Here is a 12,967-nt window from a genome sequence, read left to right as displayed (position 1 = left end):
AAGGCAACAAGTTTTCGTCCTAGCACAGTTGGTTAGTCCAAGAGACACAAAGATACCCTTCTGGGGCTACTTTTGATACCAAAGTGGGCACAGATTTTATAATTGCCTAACTACTAGTGTTAAGATAATAATTATTTAATTTTTAAGTGGAATAAACTAAGGAACATTATAATCTTTTCTTTTAAAAGTTTTTTATTTAGCTGGAATACAATCCTGAGCAGTCGAGTACACCTTCAAACACATCAGCCATTGTGATAGTTGCAATGATAATCCTATTACCCATATTAAATACCTTCGGTGACGGGCCAACAAATGCCCTCGATGAGCTTGGCATCCATTGGCATAGTTAGGTGCCCCATCGCATCCGTAGGCTGGGAATATTTCAATTAATCAACTCATCTCGGACCGGCTTGCTGGGCACTTCGATAGGCAGCGGAGCTCAAGCAGGGCACCACGGTGGTGGATGGCTTAGCCGAGATGCCGGCCGGAGCAACAGGATAATTACTCGACCATATGCTCAAATGACCAGGCCAGGAGGAGGAGCAGCCACAGGAGGAGCAACCACAGAAGCAGCCATCCAAGGCCAGTTGTGCGACTCGAGTGCTCTGGCCGTAGCTTTCGCTGCGATGTAATTGTAATTTAGACACCACAAGCTCACACGAGTGGGCAGAGGCGGAGGTAAGGGGGATCTGCAAGGGTAAACTGCAATGAAATGCTTTTGCTAATCCCCCTTAAAAAATCACCTTATGGGCCCATGGGATTGCATTATTATAACAGACGCCTTGGCACATGTCGACGGACGTGTCTGATAACCAAATTTTTTTAGCATATCTAAATTTGATAATTTGATAAGCAAAATGTTATAGTTAATGCTCACCCCCTGAAAAAAAGCCACTGCCATGGGCACATGTGTTTGTATCTTTGTCTATTGTGCATGTGTTGCGTAATTTTTTCGCTGTCATGCGGTTAAACGTGCGAATTACTCGCCCTTTTTATTCGCTGGGCCAGCAGTCGGTTGTTTTATTATATTTTCCCACCTCATTTTTGCAGCGTTTTATCTCCTGCCTGGCCACCACTCACTGGCAGAAAGGCACTTGGAGCCACGTGTGTATTTAACCTAATTACAGCCGACTCGTCCTTTTCACTCAGAACTGGCTGCCAGGATACTAGGTCTCAGGCAATAGTGCCTGCTAACAGGGAGATAATGTTAAGTGTTTACTCAAATAATGCATTTTTTAATGACTTCTAAACGGAATTATTACAGAAACATTTTTACAAAATTATAATGTAAATTACCTTTTTCGTTCGGCAGTAAATCAATAAATATGTTACTACACTAAACCTTGTCTATTTTGAAAAACACATTCCAGAAAGGGCATTTAAAAGTCGTTCTCCAACAGCGAAAATATTTGTGAAATTCCACGGCCTTTTTAAGGATATACTAGGCCACAAAGCATCTTATATCGTGGGCTATTGTGTTGCTCTTGTGCTTGTTTTTGCTGTTGTCGAGTCATTATGTTCATTTAGGAATTCAATTATCGCCATAATTGCAGCAAGTGGTTAATGATGATAATGCGTTTACTCCGATAACACTGGCGGTTGTGATAATGACGCCGGTGACTTGCGTTTTATCCCAGGAACATCCAATTACAGGACATTCAATTTTGTTAAAAGCGACAGGATTTACATTTTTAATGCCAATCTTCTCTCGAATGTACTTATAAACGGCTAAGCAACTAATGATAAATTAATCATTTTCTTATATTACGGCCAAAATAAATGTTCAAAATTTATTTATGCAAATTACAAGAGCAGAAAAACGCTAATTGTAGTCTAGTTCAATCAAAACATAAAAAAAGCCTTAGCTAATTATGAAATTTTACTTAAGAGATTTACATGACAAAGAACAATGCAAGTAGACAGCCACAAAGAATAATTTTAAATGAAGTGAAACATTTAAATTTGAAATTTCTGGAGCGTGCGTCCTGTGAATTGACTTTGTGCAAATGGGTTGTGCTCATTTTAACAGCTTTGTTTTCTCTTTGAAGTCATTTAGCGACCCATTAAAAGTTTTATTGGCTTCTGTTGGCTGGAGAATAAAGATTCGAATATTGTTTGTATACGGCTGCTTGTTGTTTTATTTGTAAATAATTTTTGTAACAATACAGCCGAACGTGTTACCATTTGCATTTACAAATATTAAAACAATTGGTAAATTGGTAGTACCAATTTGGTACCGCAAATAAAAACATCTTTCTATCTTATTGACCTACCTTTTTAAGGCCATTTGTAGCAAAATTATGCCTAACTTGATTATATTTCAATTGATAAATTTCTTCATTTAGTGAAACTAAGTGTCTCTAAACTTTATAACAAGATATAACATTTTACTTTCTACATTTATTTAATGGCGCCATCTACTAGGAAACAATATTGTTAAGCGAGTTTCACAACCATTGATTTTTACATACATTTTTGATTTATTTTTACTGAAAAAAAAGTGATTTGTGTCCACAGAAACATAAATTTGGCCTAATAAACAATTTGAAAGAGTTCTAAAAAATTTGTGGGTATAGATTTCCAAATATTATTGCGACCACAATTTAAGTTACTAACATTTAAAATATACCTTAACTTATTTATTCATTCTCTTCATTGTCTTACTTACCATTCCCATATTTTCAAATGTAAGATGCTTTGATGTTTTTGAGAGTCGGCTTATTTATACTTAGTTTTTAAGGTCTAATGCATTCTGCAAATCATTCATTCAGTCGGAATGATTTCATGATTTGTTCATTTAACTAAGACTAACTATTTATTATTCATTTTATTTTGATCCGTTCCTACACATATCAATTAGGAATCCGAATCGCTGTTCAACTCCAATAAGTTGAGGAATTTAAAGGAGGAAGTACGCATCTCCCTTTGATTACTTACGATTGAAATTTTCACCATGATTTCTAATACTTATCCGCAATTAAAGCACAACATAGTTCAACACCAATAAAGTATTTCAATGCATTTAAAATTTTTTTTTTCTACAGAAAAAAAGGAGGCACACTTTTTCAGAAACCTACATTTATTTTACGGCTTCGCGAAATAGCAAGAAAACGATCCTGTGGTGAAAAATCGTAAAATCAAACGCGCCTATCTTAAGCATCTCGTTTGTATAAGTGAATTGATCTTCAAAATGATCTTAAATGTGTTACCATATGACAGTACTGATCATAAAAAAAGGATTTGTTAAAACTTTACCCACCCCTTTAAAAAAGTATGTAATTTTTTCTTGCCTTTATACATTATTTTTGTTTATTTGCGTTTATATTTTTTATATACAAGTTTACAATGAGATTTTCTTGTCATCCGCTTTGATCGATTCGTTAGCTCATGTTTCTATATGTTTTTTATTACATTTGTCTCTGTATAATGGTTAGTGTATAGTTTAACTTTAATATTCGTTATTTTATTGCACTCGGTTTATATACAGCTCAGGTAGTAGCTTAAACTGTCGTTTACGTGTTTCTAAAGGAAAGAAGGCGTAACAAATGTTTTACTAAATGCGAAATCAGGAATTTAACCAAGTAACTTTAACTTGAATTAAACAACGAAAATAATTCAAATACACTTCTATGTACACACCTAAGTTTGTTGGAATTATACTTTATAAAGGCGGTCTTAATCGACTGAGGATCAAATTTGGGAAGCCTTTGTCAGAAAAATGCCGCAACGACCAGAAAACAAGGGATTTTGTATCTTTAGACGATATGTGTAAGTAAAAGGACTTTAAGAAATGTAAATTGTTCTATACTCGCGTTTGTAATGTATATCAGCATGTTCGCGTACAGCTTTGTGGATATCTATGTAGGTAACGTATTGTATATATGCGTAAGTACATGAATACATCTATCTGGTAAATATAGGTATTTCATATTTTTCCTTTTTCAACAGTATTCATATCCTGCGCTCACTATATTTGCTTAGTCAACTAGCTCGAAGGTTAACCAGTAGGTTCTCTGGTTGTCATATTATCGGTTTTCCCTTTGGGGTTTGTTCTAGCGGCCTGCGAAGGGCATCAATGTGAATCCTTAAGAGACGACTTTAAAGCTTAAGATTTGGGTATACATAATAGTCCTATTGCGTTTCGATTAAGCCGTACATATAAAAAGCCGGTAACTGAACAACAGCTGCTAAGAGTTAAATATTTACAACTTGTCGCCTTAAATTCAATTATTTGTCAACTGATATTTGGTGAGGTCCACCAGGTGCTCATACAGCATATCCTCCTGCGGCGTCAGTCCGATCATAATCCACCCAGATATGGCGGCAATGCTCCTCGTCACCGACAGACTGCTCCACACGCTCTGCACACTGTTGCTCAGCTGCTCGAAATGGAGTACATTGGATGATATAGAACTGCTAATTAATCACCTGTGCCCTGTGCCCTTACCATCTCCTGTTGCGTCAGCGTAATGTTGGCATTGTTGTTGAACAGGTACAGCTTCTCGTCGATGGAATCGGAGCAAATAGTTAGGATTATTGTCGCCACATAAATCATGGTGATGATGAGCCACCGAAACGAGATCAGTTCGCTGGCATTCGAGAAGCTCCAGCGACAGATGTCCATCCTACAAATGAAATGGCAAAGTTAAACACTTATAATCAGTAATTAATATAACGCAAGTACTTTTGCAAAAATCTATTTGAAGAGGTATTTTACTTTTCTATTTTCTCCTGAGTTCTGTCAAATAAAATGCGGTTGAATTAAACTTGATTAACTGAATTACCACATCAGGTGGAGGTTGCAATTCGATCTCTTATAGAAAAGGGCTGAAAGTTTAGATGCATACGGTTTGCAATTCCTGCAGATTCCTGTATGAACTGGCATTTATCCGTAGCACTCCGTTTGTCAAAGAGGCAAAGGTCAGGGCACAGACTCCACTGCCGGGAGGTACTTAACATTTGGCCCAGCGACATCCGCACATAAATCAAATGGCGCTGGGATAACGAAGCGAAATGTCATACACAGTTTCACACTTCCATCCAGCCGAAAATGGCACAAACCGAATGGGCAAACAACGTCAGACAGTTCCTTTCCACCACCTAAAACTCATCCACTCTACCACCCGACCAGCCAACCAGCCAACCAGCCAACCACCCAAGCCATTCAAAACCACCCACACACTTGTGCCATCGACTGGCGCAGCCTTTAAAGGTCAAGAGTGCAGCCAGGGTGGTTCGCTTGTGTGTGGGCAGCGACTTTGGCATGCAAAAAGAGCAAAGTTTAAGGGCATTAAAATATTTTGTGGCTGATGAAAGCGGCCACGCAATGCGAGCCCGCAAATTTGTATTTCTATGAGAGCACGAAGCCGAACAAGTACCCAAATTGAGGTCACACTACCATCAGTTCCACACACTTTGTGGAACCATATCCTCGTCTAGACAAAGACAAGTGAACGAAGTATGCAAAACCGGAGGTGCGAGGGCTAACTACCCACTTCCAGCCTTCGTCCAGCTGGCTTCCAGCTCAATGAAACTCGCAACGAATCCTTTGCCAACTGAGGTCAATGAGTTCTAGAGGCAAAACTCCACCCCTGGCAAAAAGAATTCCCTCCTTGGCCTCCTATTTTTAGCTGCTTGTTGGCGAAGGTTGCGTGGTAGGCCAAATTGGCTTTTAATCTAGCCAAAGGACATCGAAAACTCGAAAGGACGCAATTGGAATGGACTAAGTGAGAATTAAATTAGAAATTCCTTCGCTTAAGAGCTAAGCTAGCTTATGGGTCCTTCATTTCTAGTTATGCTCATTTGCTCATTGTAAATCGAATGCTTTTGTAATCTTACACTTAGAAACACATTGACGCCAAACTCACCGATCGAAAACGGAAACCAGACAGATTATGGCCAAGCAGTAGAAGGTATTCAAATAGATCTCTGCAAATCCGGCGTAGTCACTTATCAGGGCTAATCCGGATGCTGCTGCGGATGAGGATGAGGATTCACCCGACTGCGTTCCTCGATCGCCAGAATCGAGGTCCATTCCCAATGGCGTCGATGCGGCTGGGGGTTGGGCCGTTGATGACACCGTCTCGCCCGCAAGACTCATGCCATTGATGACCTTGGCCCAGTCCATGGGGTGGCTGCTCAGCACGAAGAGTAGGTGGGCCAGAGCTAGACCGGCTAGCAAGCCGTGGCATATGTTCGAGATGAGCAGCCAGATTCGTTGAACTACACAGGCTAGTTGTATGTTGCTGGTGATCCCATTGCTAGGCGGACAAAATAAATTGCTAAAATTAGAGAGGCATTACATCTTTACTTAAAATATTCAGTGTTGCTTAAGTGATTGTTCACATGGCTTCTCCACTATATTGTAACTATGTTTTTGTCTCTTTACTTTCCCTATTAATTAAAGGCAAATGAGTATTTTCACTGCTAAAAGTTCTCATTCTTTAACATTTAAGAGTTTTATCATTTAGATTTCGTCACTGTCATCTGCGTATCTGCCATCTGAGGTATCTTTTGTTTTTCCTCAACTCACCTATTGAAGTCGGCATCCAGCAGAGAGCGGGTATCACCGTAGCTGCCACGCCCACTTCCTAAGCTTCCGCCATTCCTGCCCATTCCGGCGCCGCCGTGGGAGTGGCTGGCGCTGGAGCGGAAGAGGCGACCGGCGCCTCCAAGCTCCGCGGCCGAGATGCCATCGAGGCGACCTCCTCCTCCTCCTACCCCACCACCACATCCACCTCCGCCGCCGGATGCCGAAATTCCGGCGGATCCGCGAACAGCAGCGCCCAGGAAGGAGCGCTTGTAGTAGCTGTGCTCCACCGGTCGATATCCGGATGACGTCTGCAGGAACATCTTGTCGATGTGCGCGGGCGCATCGTCCGTAGGCGAGACAACCGGCGTGAATGGGTTGTAGATCTCCTCGCCCTCGGGAGGAGCTATGTCGTCGGCCAGCTCCTTTAGAATGGAGGATATCCCGCCTGCAGAGTACAATTTGGCTGTGGGAGAAAAATGGAATCCATTAGTCTTTCCAGCCTTTCCTTTTTAACGGCTGATATTGTTTGTTATTTGGACGCTCTAAGTTTTATTTGTTCCTTATAAACAGAAAATTAATCAAATATTTATTAACAGATTTTGAAATAATGGGTGGATTTAATTCTAAAAAAAAGGTATCTGACCGAGTTAATGAGTTGTGCTTGGTTAATTTAGAGAATAATCAAACAAGCTGGTCCAATACGGCATGGTATCATGGCTCAGCGAGCCAGTGCGCAGAATCGAGAGAACTGGTGGGTGGATGAGCAAGTGGATGGGTGGAGCTTTTGCTGCAGATGGTTTTACTGAATGGGAACTGGGATCCGGAAGTGGGTGACGCGGGCACTACCCAAGAAATATTAGATGATTCGGTTAGCGGAACTTATCGTCGAGTTTATTGTAATAATGATAAAATTTCAAACATTTCAGCGTTTAACTTGTCTTGCTTTAAGTACAGCACTTTAACATGAACCAAGTTAAGCTGACACAATTTCTGGCTTGCATTTAGTGCTTTCAATGAATCGTTAAGGCCAATACGAACATGAATATCCCTGTTTTAAACATAGTAAGAGACTTGGGACTACTCAAGTATGTACTCACAGATAAGCTGACCCCGCTTGTCCCTTTGCGACTTGGTCTTCCGGTGGACGCGTCTCTCCTCGAGACTCTGGTCGATCTCGAGTTCGCCGGAGAGCGAGGCGTCGTGCATGTCGGAGCACTGTTTGAGGTACCGCATCAGGGTTTCGTTCGCCTGCCGGACCTCCATTTCACCGGCGGCTATTAGCTTCCGTTCGCGTCTCCGCCGGGACTCCGACTTGCTCCTCTTGCGCCGCGGGCTCTTGTCGAAGCTGCTCCTCGAGCGCAGGGATCGCTGGGCGGGACTGGCCTGAGGGTCGGACAGCGACTGCTGCTTCCGCGATGCGCCCGTGCTAGTTCCGTTTCCGCTTCCGGCGGGGGCGGAGGGCGTGGGAGAGCTCTGCTTGAGCTCCCGATCCATGTATCCAAGTATGCCGCGATGAAAGGACGCATCCGGATCAGCAGGTGAGTGAGTACGCCTGGACCGATGGTGATGGGTGGCCGGTAGTTGCTGCAGGGTCTCCCGCAGACTCATCGCATCGCCAGAGGAGTTGCGACTGGCATCGCTCTGCTTGGGCGGCGGCGGAGACTCCCGGGTGACGCCACCGCCCAGTGGCGACTCCTCCTCCCCCTCCTCCTGGCCCGGCGGGGCGTGTCCATTGACCAGCACCACCGTTTGCTGCGACGTCTGGCTGGGCGAACCCACCAGCTCGATGCTGTCCGCCGAGCTCTGGGCACTGATGCGACCCGCACTGCTTGGTGTACCGCCGCTGCCGCCCGGGTCCGCCGATGCCACGCCCTCGTTAAGGGCTGTGGCACAGTCCAAGGCCTCCGCCCGCTCGGGCGTGGTGGGCGGTGGAACTGCCGCTCCCGTAGCCACCGCCTCCCGTTCCAGGCGCCGCTGTCGCGCCTCTGTGCGGCGATGCCGCTGATGCTGGCGGTGCACCTTCGCCTCCATGTGGGCTTGTGGGATGCTAGATCAGATCAGATCCGAGCCGAGTTGAGCCACTAGGCCAGCTGCATAACAGGTGGACACCCCCTGGGAACGGGCACGGAAACGGGAATGGGAGTGCGAACTTTGTGCTGCTGCAGCTTTTGACCCAAATAACACAGTGCAACCCACACACACACACACACGCTCGCGAGAGGACACGACCACAACGACAAACAGCGAATGCAGCTCAGCTGCGAGCTGGTGGCATTTCCTCAAGGCTCCACTTCAGCGCACTCTGCACGTACGGATTTCATTGACGACCGAATAACTTCGTCACTTAACGGATAGATCACTCTATTGGTTACGGTATTGCGTTCGATTTTCACTCGATTATGCCGTTATCCAAGCATTCTTCTTATATTCCTAAAAATATTAAAGAGGCTAACGGAACCGAAACCAAAGCAACGCGTTCGAGAATCTGTTCTGCAATAACAACGAATTGGTCTTTGCGAGAGGCTTAAATAGACGCTGCTCTCCCACCTTTGAAGCCCACATTAGCCGTTGGCGTCGACTTCTCTGCCTATGTTAGCAGTGGCAAAATATACTGTTAGTTATTCGACTCGAGACAGGACCCCAATGTCAAAAATACATATGTGTTTATGTATATGCATAGGATTCTACCGCGGTTTGTGCTCATGATAATGAAAGAAGGGCTTTACACAAAATTTGTATTTTTATAGAACTTAAATTGTTTTTATTTAATTAGCGATTAACTTATCGATAGAAATTAACTGAAATCAATAGAACCTAAATCTAATAAATTTAAATTTCATATTTGACGTCTATGTGTTCGCGCGTAATTCAAAATAGTATATCCCAAATTTTGTACTTTCGACTTTTGACCGCCAGTGTCAAATGCTTAAGCGCAGACGCAAACCAATGTTAGGCCTAGCGCACTGTTAGCTGTGGCAGTGACGCCCACGCCGACGCCGACGTCAATGAGAGGCGAACGGTATTTTCGGAAAGACATTGGGAGCGAGCACGTTTCAATGTAGTTGTAGCGTAGTAACCGTTCGAGAGAAAGCGCTAAAGCTTTAAGGACAATGACGTCAACAGTGCGTGTCTGTGCACCCACACATTGCAGGTGTTTTTGTAAAAGTGTGTGTGTGTGTGCGTGTATGTGTGTATGCTTGTGCCTGTGTTTGTTGGCTTTATTGACAAATTCTATTTTTAGGCATCTATAAAAATGTACGAGCAGGAGATGGGATTTTATTGGCAACACCTGAACTCACACTTAAAATGCAGCTGTGCTTCACTGGGAGAAACTTCGCTGTTGATTGGGTGGATTTTTAATACTATGTGTGGAAATAAACTAGTAAATATAATTTTATACATTTTTGCGATTACTTTGTAATCTATTTTTCCCTCCCTTTCTCTCCTTCTGCTACGTCATGTTTTGCAAAAACCGAATTCGCCCACGCTTCTCTTCTCTCTCCTCCGCTATCTCCATCACTCTCTCCCTCTCGATCTACCTTTCTCCTTCGCACTTTCTGCCCTGTGCAATCGATAAATGCGTGGTAGGATGTCAGCTCACTGCGCAGCTTTCGCCTCTGATGACGTCAATGGAAAAAGCTCCATCCAAAACCAAAACAACAACAGTGCCTCCCCTAGGAGACAACCCCCCTCCCACCGCCCAGTGGAAAATTCACAAAAGCCGGTAAAAGCTTGACAGGCGTCAGAAAAATTGGATTATAGTAAAGCTAAGGAGCGCGGGATAGAGAGAGGGAGAGAGAGAGAGAGAGAGCGGGACAGACAAAGATGCCTTCTGGCGTTGGCGTTAGCAAATGGCCCTTGAAATGGCCAAAGTCTGGCCATATCTATATTACAAAATATGCAACATAAATAAAAGAACGATTGTAGAAACTGAATTAATTGAGAATCGATATTTTTGTCGCTAATGAATACCTTGTGTTATTTAGTTTGTTGACTACTTTGCAAGTAAATGTTTAGAATTGGTTATCACATGTTATCCTGTGCATTAGCCTCTGGACAGAGTTAACCGAAAACTCTCACCGCTCTCCCAAGCCAGACAGAAATCCTGGGAGAGAGAGAGAGAGTAAGAAAGAGGGAAAGGAAGTCGGTGGTAGACAGTTTGAGTGCGAACGTCACGGCCATGACGTCACACTGACGTCAGTGCGCGTACTGCCAAGAAGCCAACGCTGTTGTGGTGGAATGAAGGCGCGCCATGAAATGCTGCAAAAAGGCAGATCGATAAAAAACGAAATCCTTTGGCTAGATTTATAGTGTAAATTGAAAGTGCCAATTGAAAGTTTATTCACACAGTACACGTACTTTAAGAACTGAATATTAAGACTCATTATTGAAAGCTTTATGAGAAATGGGGCCTGGAATTATTACTTCTCTCAATCACTTGCCCACTTTTTAGGGCCATAAACTTGTTGACCATAAGTTAACCATACAAACTAGATAGATTACAAGTAAAGGGAATTGCTTGATATGTCATGGGGAGATCCAATACCACCAAAAAGCGTTGCCAGTGGATACGCTTGTGTTGTTGGGTCAATAAAGACAGCCAAGATACAACAGCACACTGAAGAAACAGATATTGCACTGAGTAATATTTATAATGCCACTGCTGGAGGCTCCTACGGACTACCTGGAGTCCTCTCCGGATCACTCGCTCCAGGCGGAGCTGCCCATCCTTCTGGCTCCGCCGGGTCAGGCCGCCTTGGCCCAGGTCCGGATGCCTCCGCCGGATTTGCGGCTCAATCATCAGAATCCCGCCCCGCAGCAACAGCGGATGCAGTTCAACCGTCGCCAACTGGCCCGCCGGAACTCCTTCGACCGGGATCTGGCCATCGCCGAGGAGGAACAGCACCTTCCGGCCTTCGTCCATCTGCTGCCCGTGGTGCTGCCCCAACAGGGCCCGGAACCGACACTGGACGAACTACTGGTGGGTCGAATTTGCATGTCTCCCATGAGAATTAAAAGTAATGAAGTGGTATTTCCGTCTTGTTGGATTAGCGGCGAGTGACGCAACGCACGGATCTGGAGGCGGTGGAGTCGGTGCGTCTGCGCGTGATCTCTTACACAGTCAGCCTGTCCCGCCTGTCGCTCTTCCTGCCGCGCCTGCAAACCCTCGACCTGAGTGGCAGTGTGCTGAGCTCCCTGCGCGACCTGGGCTACGGACTTCTCCAGCTCACCCGGCTGGACATCAGCAACTGCGGCCTGAATAGCTTCGACGGCACCAGTGGGTTGCCGGCCATCCGGGTGCTCATCGCCGATGGGAACATGATCCAACGGGTGGATCCTCTGGCCGAACTGGTCCATCTCCGCGTTCTGAAGGCAAGGAACAACCGGATCAGTGAGCTGGGCCTGCTCTCCTTCCTTGGAATGTGCCCCCAGCTGCAGGAGGTGGAGTTGCAGGGCAATCCCGTGTGCCGCTTGCCGCTGTACCGCTCGCTCCTGGCGCGCAGTGTGCCCACGCTGCAACTGTTGGATGGACGGGTGTTGAACACTGAGCCGGCTCCAGTGGAGACGGAGGAGGCCGCATCCGCGACCTCAAGTGATCTGGAGTCTGGCTCAGAGACGACTGCCCAACGGCCGAACACGGCACCTGCTCCGGAACCCGATCATATCTCCCTGAATGCCGCCATCCGGCGCCAAGTGTCGGCAAGTTCCGCATCCACTCCAGTGGCCGGATCGGTTTTGGGCCTGGTACGCCAGCGGCGTAGGCGCAGTGGTCACGCCTGGGTCAGTTCCTCCTCCTCCAGCGGATCGTCTTCCGCCTCCTCGGCCCGATCCACCCGGGCGCCATCCATGAGCTCCTGCTCCTCCAACAGTAGCCTTGACGTCCAATCATCTACTTATGCCTTCAGCCCACAGTCCACGCTGGACTAGACCACACTGAAGAAATGCTAATACTTTATAGGGTTTCAAATCCTGACGTTTAACACTGGTTATACAAAACAACACATTTATCAAGCTTAAGTTCTTGTAAAATAAATACACACAATTACTTCAGAGCAAAAATATTTGTACGCTTACAAAGTAATTTAGTTCTAAGGCAAATCTTCAACTTGATCGGCTTATCAAATTGGTAAAATATCCTGAGAAAATGAAGTAGCACTGCAATTTAAACATTTTTTAATTGCTTAGTATATTAAGAGAAATGATGAAGAAAGTGGTGTTATGAAAGTTATCGTTTTGCTGCTTTGATCGGTTCTGATTTTACCGCTTAGCTTGGGCTTAGTTCTCAAAGTTGAACGCATTAATTTGTCTATTATTATTACTACTACGATTCAATTGGCTCCTGACTGAATTAGCAGGACAAAGATCCTCGACTATCAGGCGTTAAGCTGCTGGTGGCCAAAATGCGTTGGCATATCAATTTAAAAGTGTAGTTGT

General features: G+C 44.7%; 2 protein-coding genes across 3 annotated transcripts; one reads left to right on the top strand and one right to left on the bottom strand.

Moving 5' to 3' along the window:
- Window positions 1–3,290: 3,290 nt before the first annotated feature.
- Window positions 3,291–9,010, bottom strand: LOC120448853. Of its 2 annotated transcripts, none has more exons than XM_039631060.1 (5): window positions 7,630–9,010; window positions 6,533–6,995; window positions 5,868–6,281; window positions 4,448–4,625; window positions 3,291–4,379 (listed from the first exon to the last, which is right to left on the bottom strand). In XM_039631060.1, exons 1-5 carry the CDS (start codon window positions 8,561–8,563, stop codon window positions 4,224–4,226), a joined length of 2,145 nt encoding a protein of 714 aa, XP_039486994.1. In that variant the 5' UTR covers window positions 8,564–9,010; the 3' UTR covers window positions 3,291–4,223. The 2 variants fall into 2 exon arrangements, with proteins under 2 accessions (XP_039486994.1, XP_039486995.1); XM_039631061.1 differs by having other exon boundaries at window positions 5,868–6,260.
- Window positions 9,011–10,912: 1,902 nt separating this feature from the next.
- Window positions 10,913–12,717, top strand: LOC120448856 (dynein axonemal assembly factor 1 homolog). The gene is made up of 2 exons (XM_039631063.2): window positions 10,913–11,513; window positions 11,585–12,717. The coding sequence occupies exons 1-2, from the start codon at window positions 11,187–11,189 to the stop codon at window positions 12,458–12,460; spliced, it is 1,203 nt and encodes a 400-aa protein (XP_039486997.1). The 5' UTR covers window positions 10,913–11,186; the 3' UTR covers window positions 12,461–12,717.
- The last annotated feature ends 250 nt before the right edge of the window (window positions 12,718–12,967 follow it).

Source organism: Drosophila santomea, chromosome 3L (genome assembly GCF_016746245.2).
Source record: "Drosophila santomea strain STO CAGO 1482 chromosome 3L, Prin_Dsan_1.1, whole genome shotgun sequence".
NCBI classification, from domain to species: Eukaryota; Metazoa; Arthropoda; class Insecta; order Diptera; family Drosophilidae; genus Drosophila; species Drosophila santomea.
Note: the sequence above shows the minus strand (reverse complement) of the source record. Positions and strands in the feature narration are given on the sequence as shown.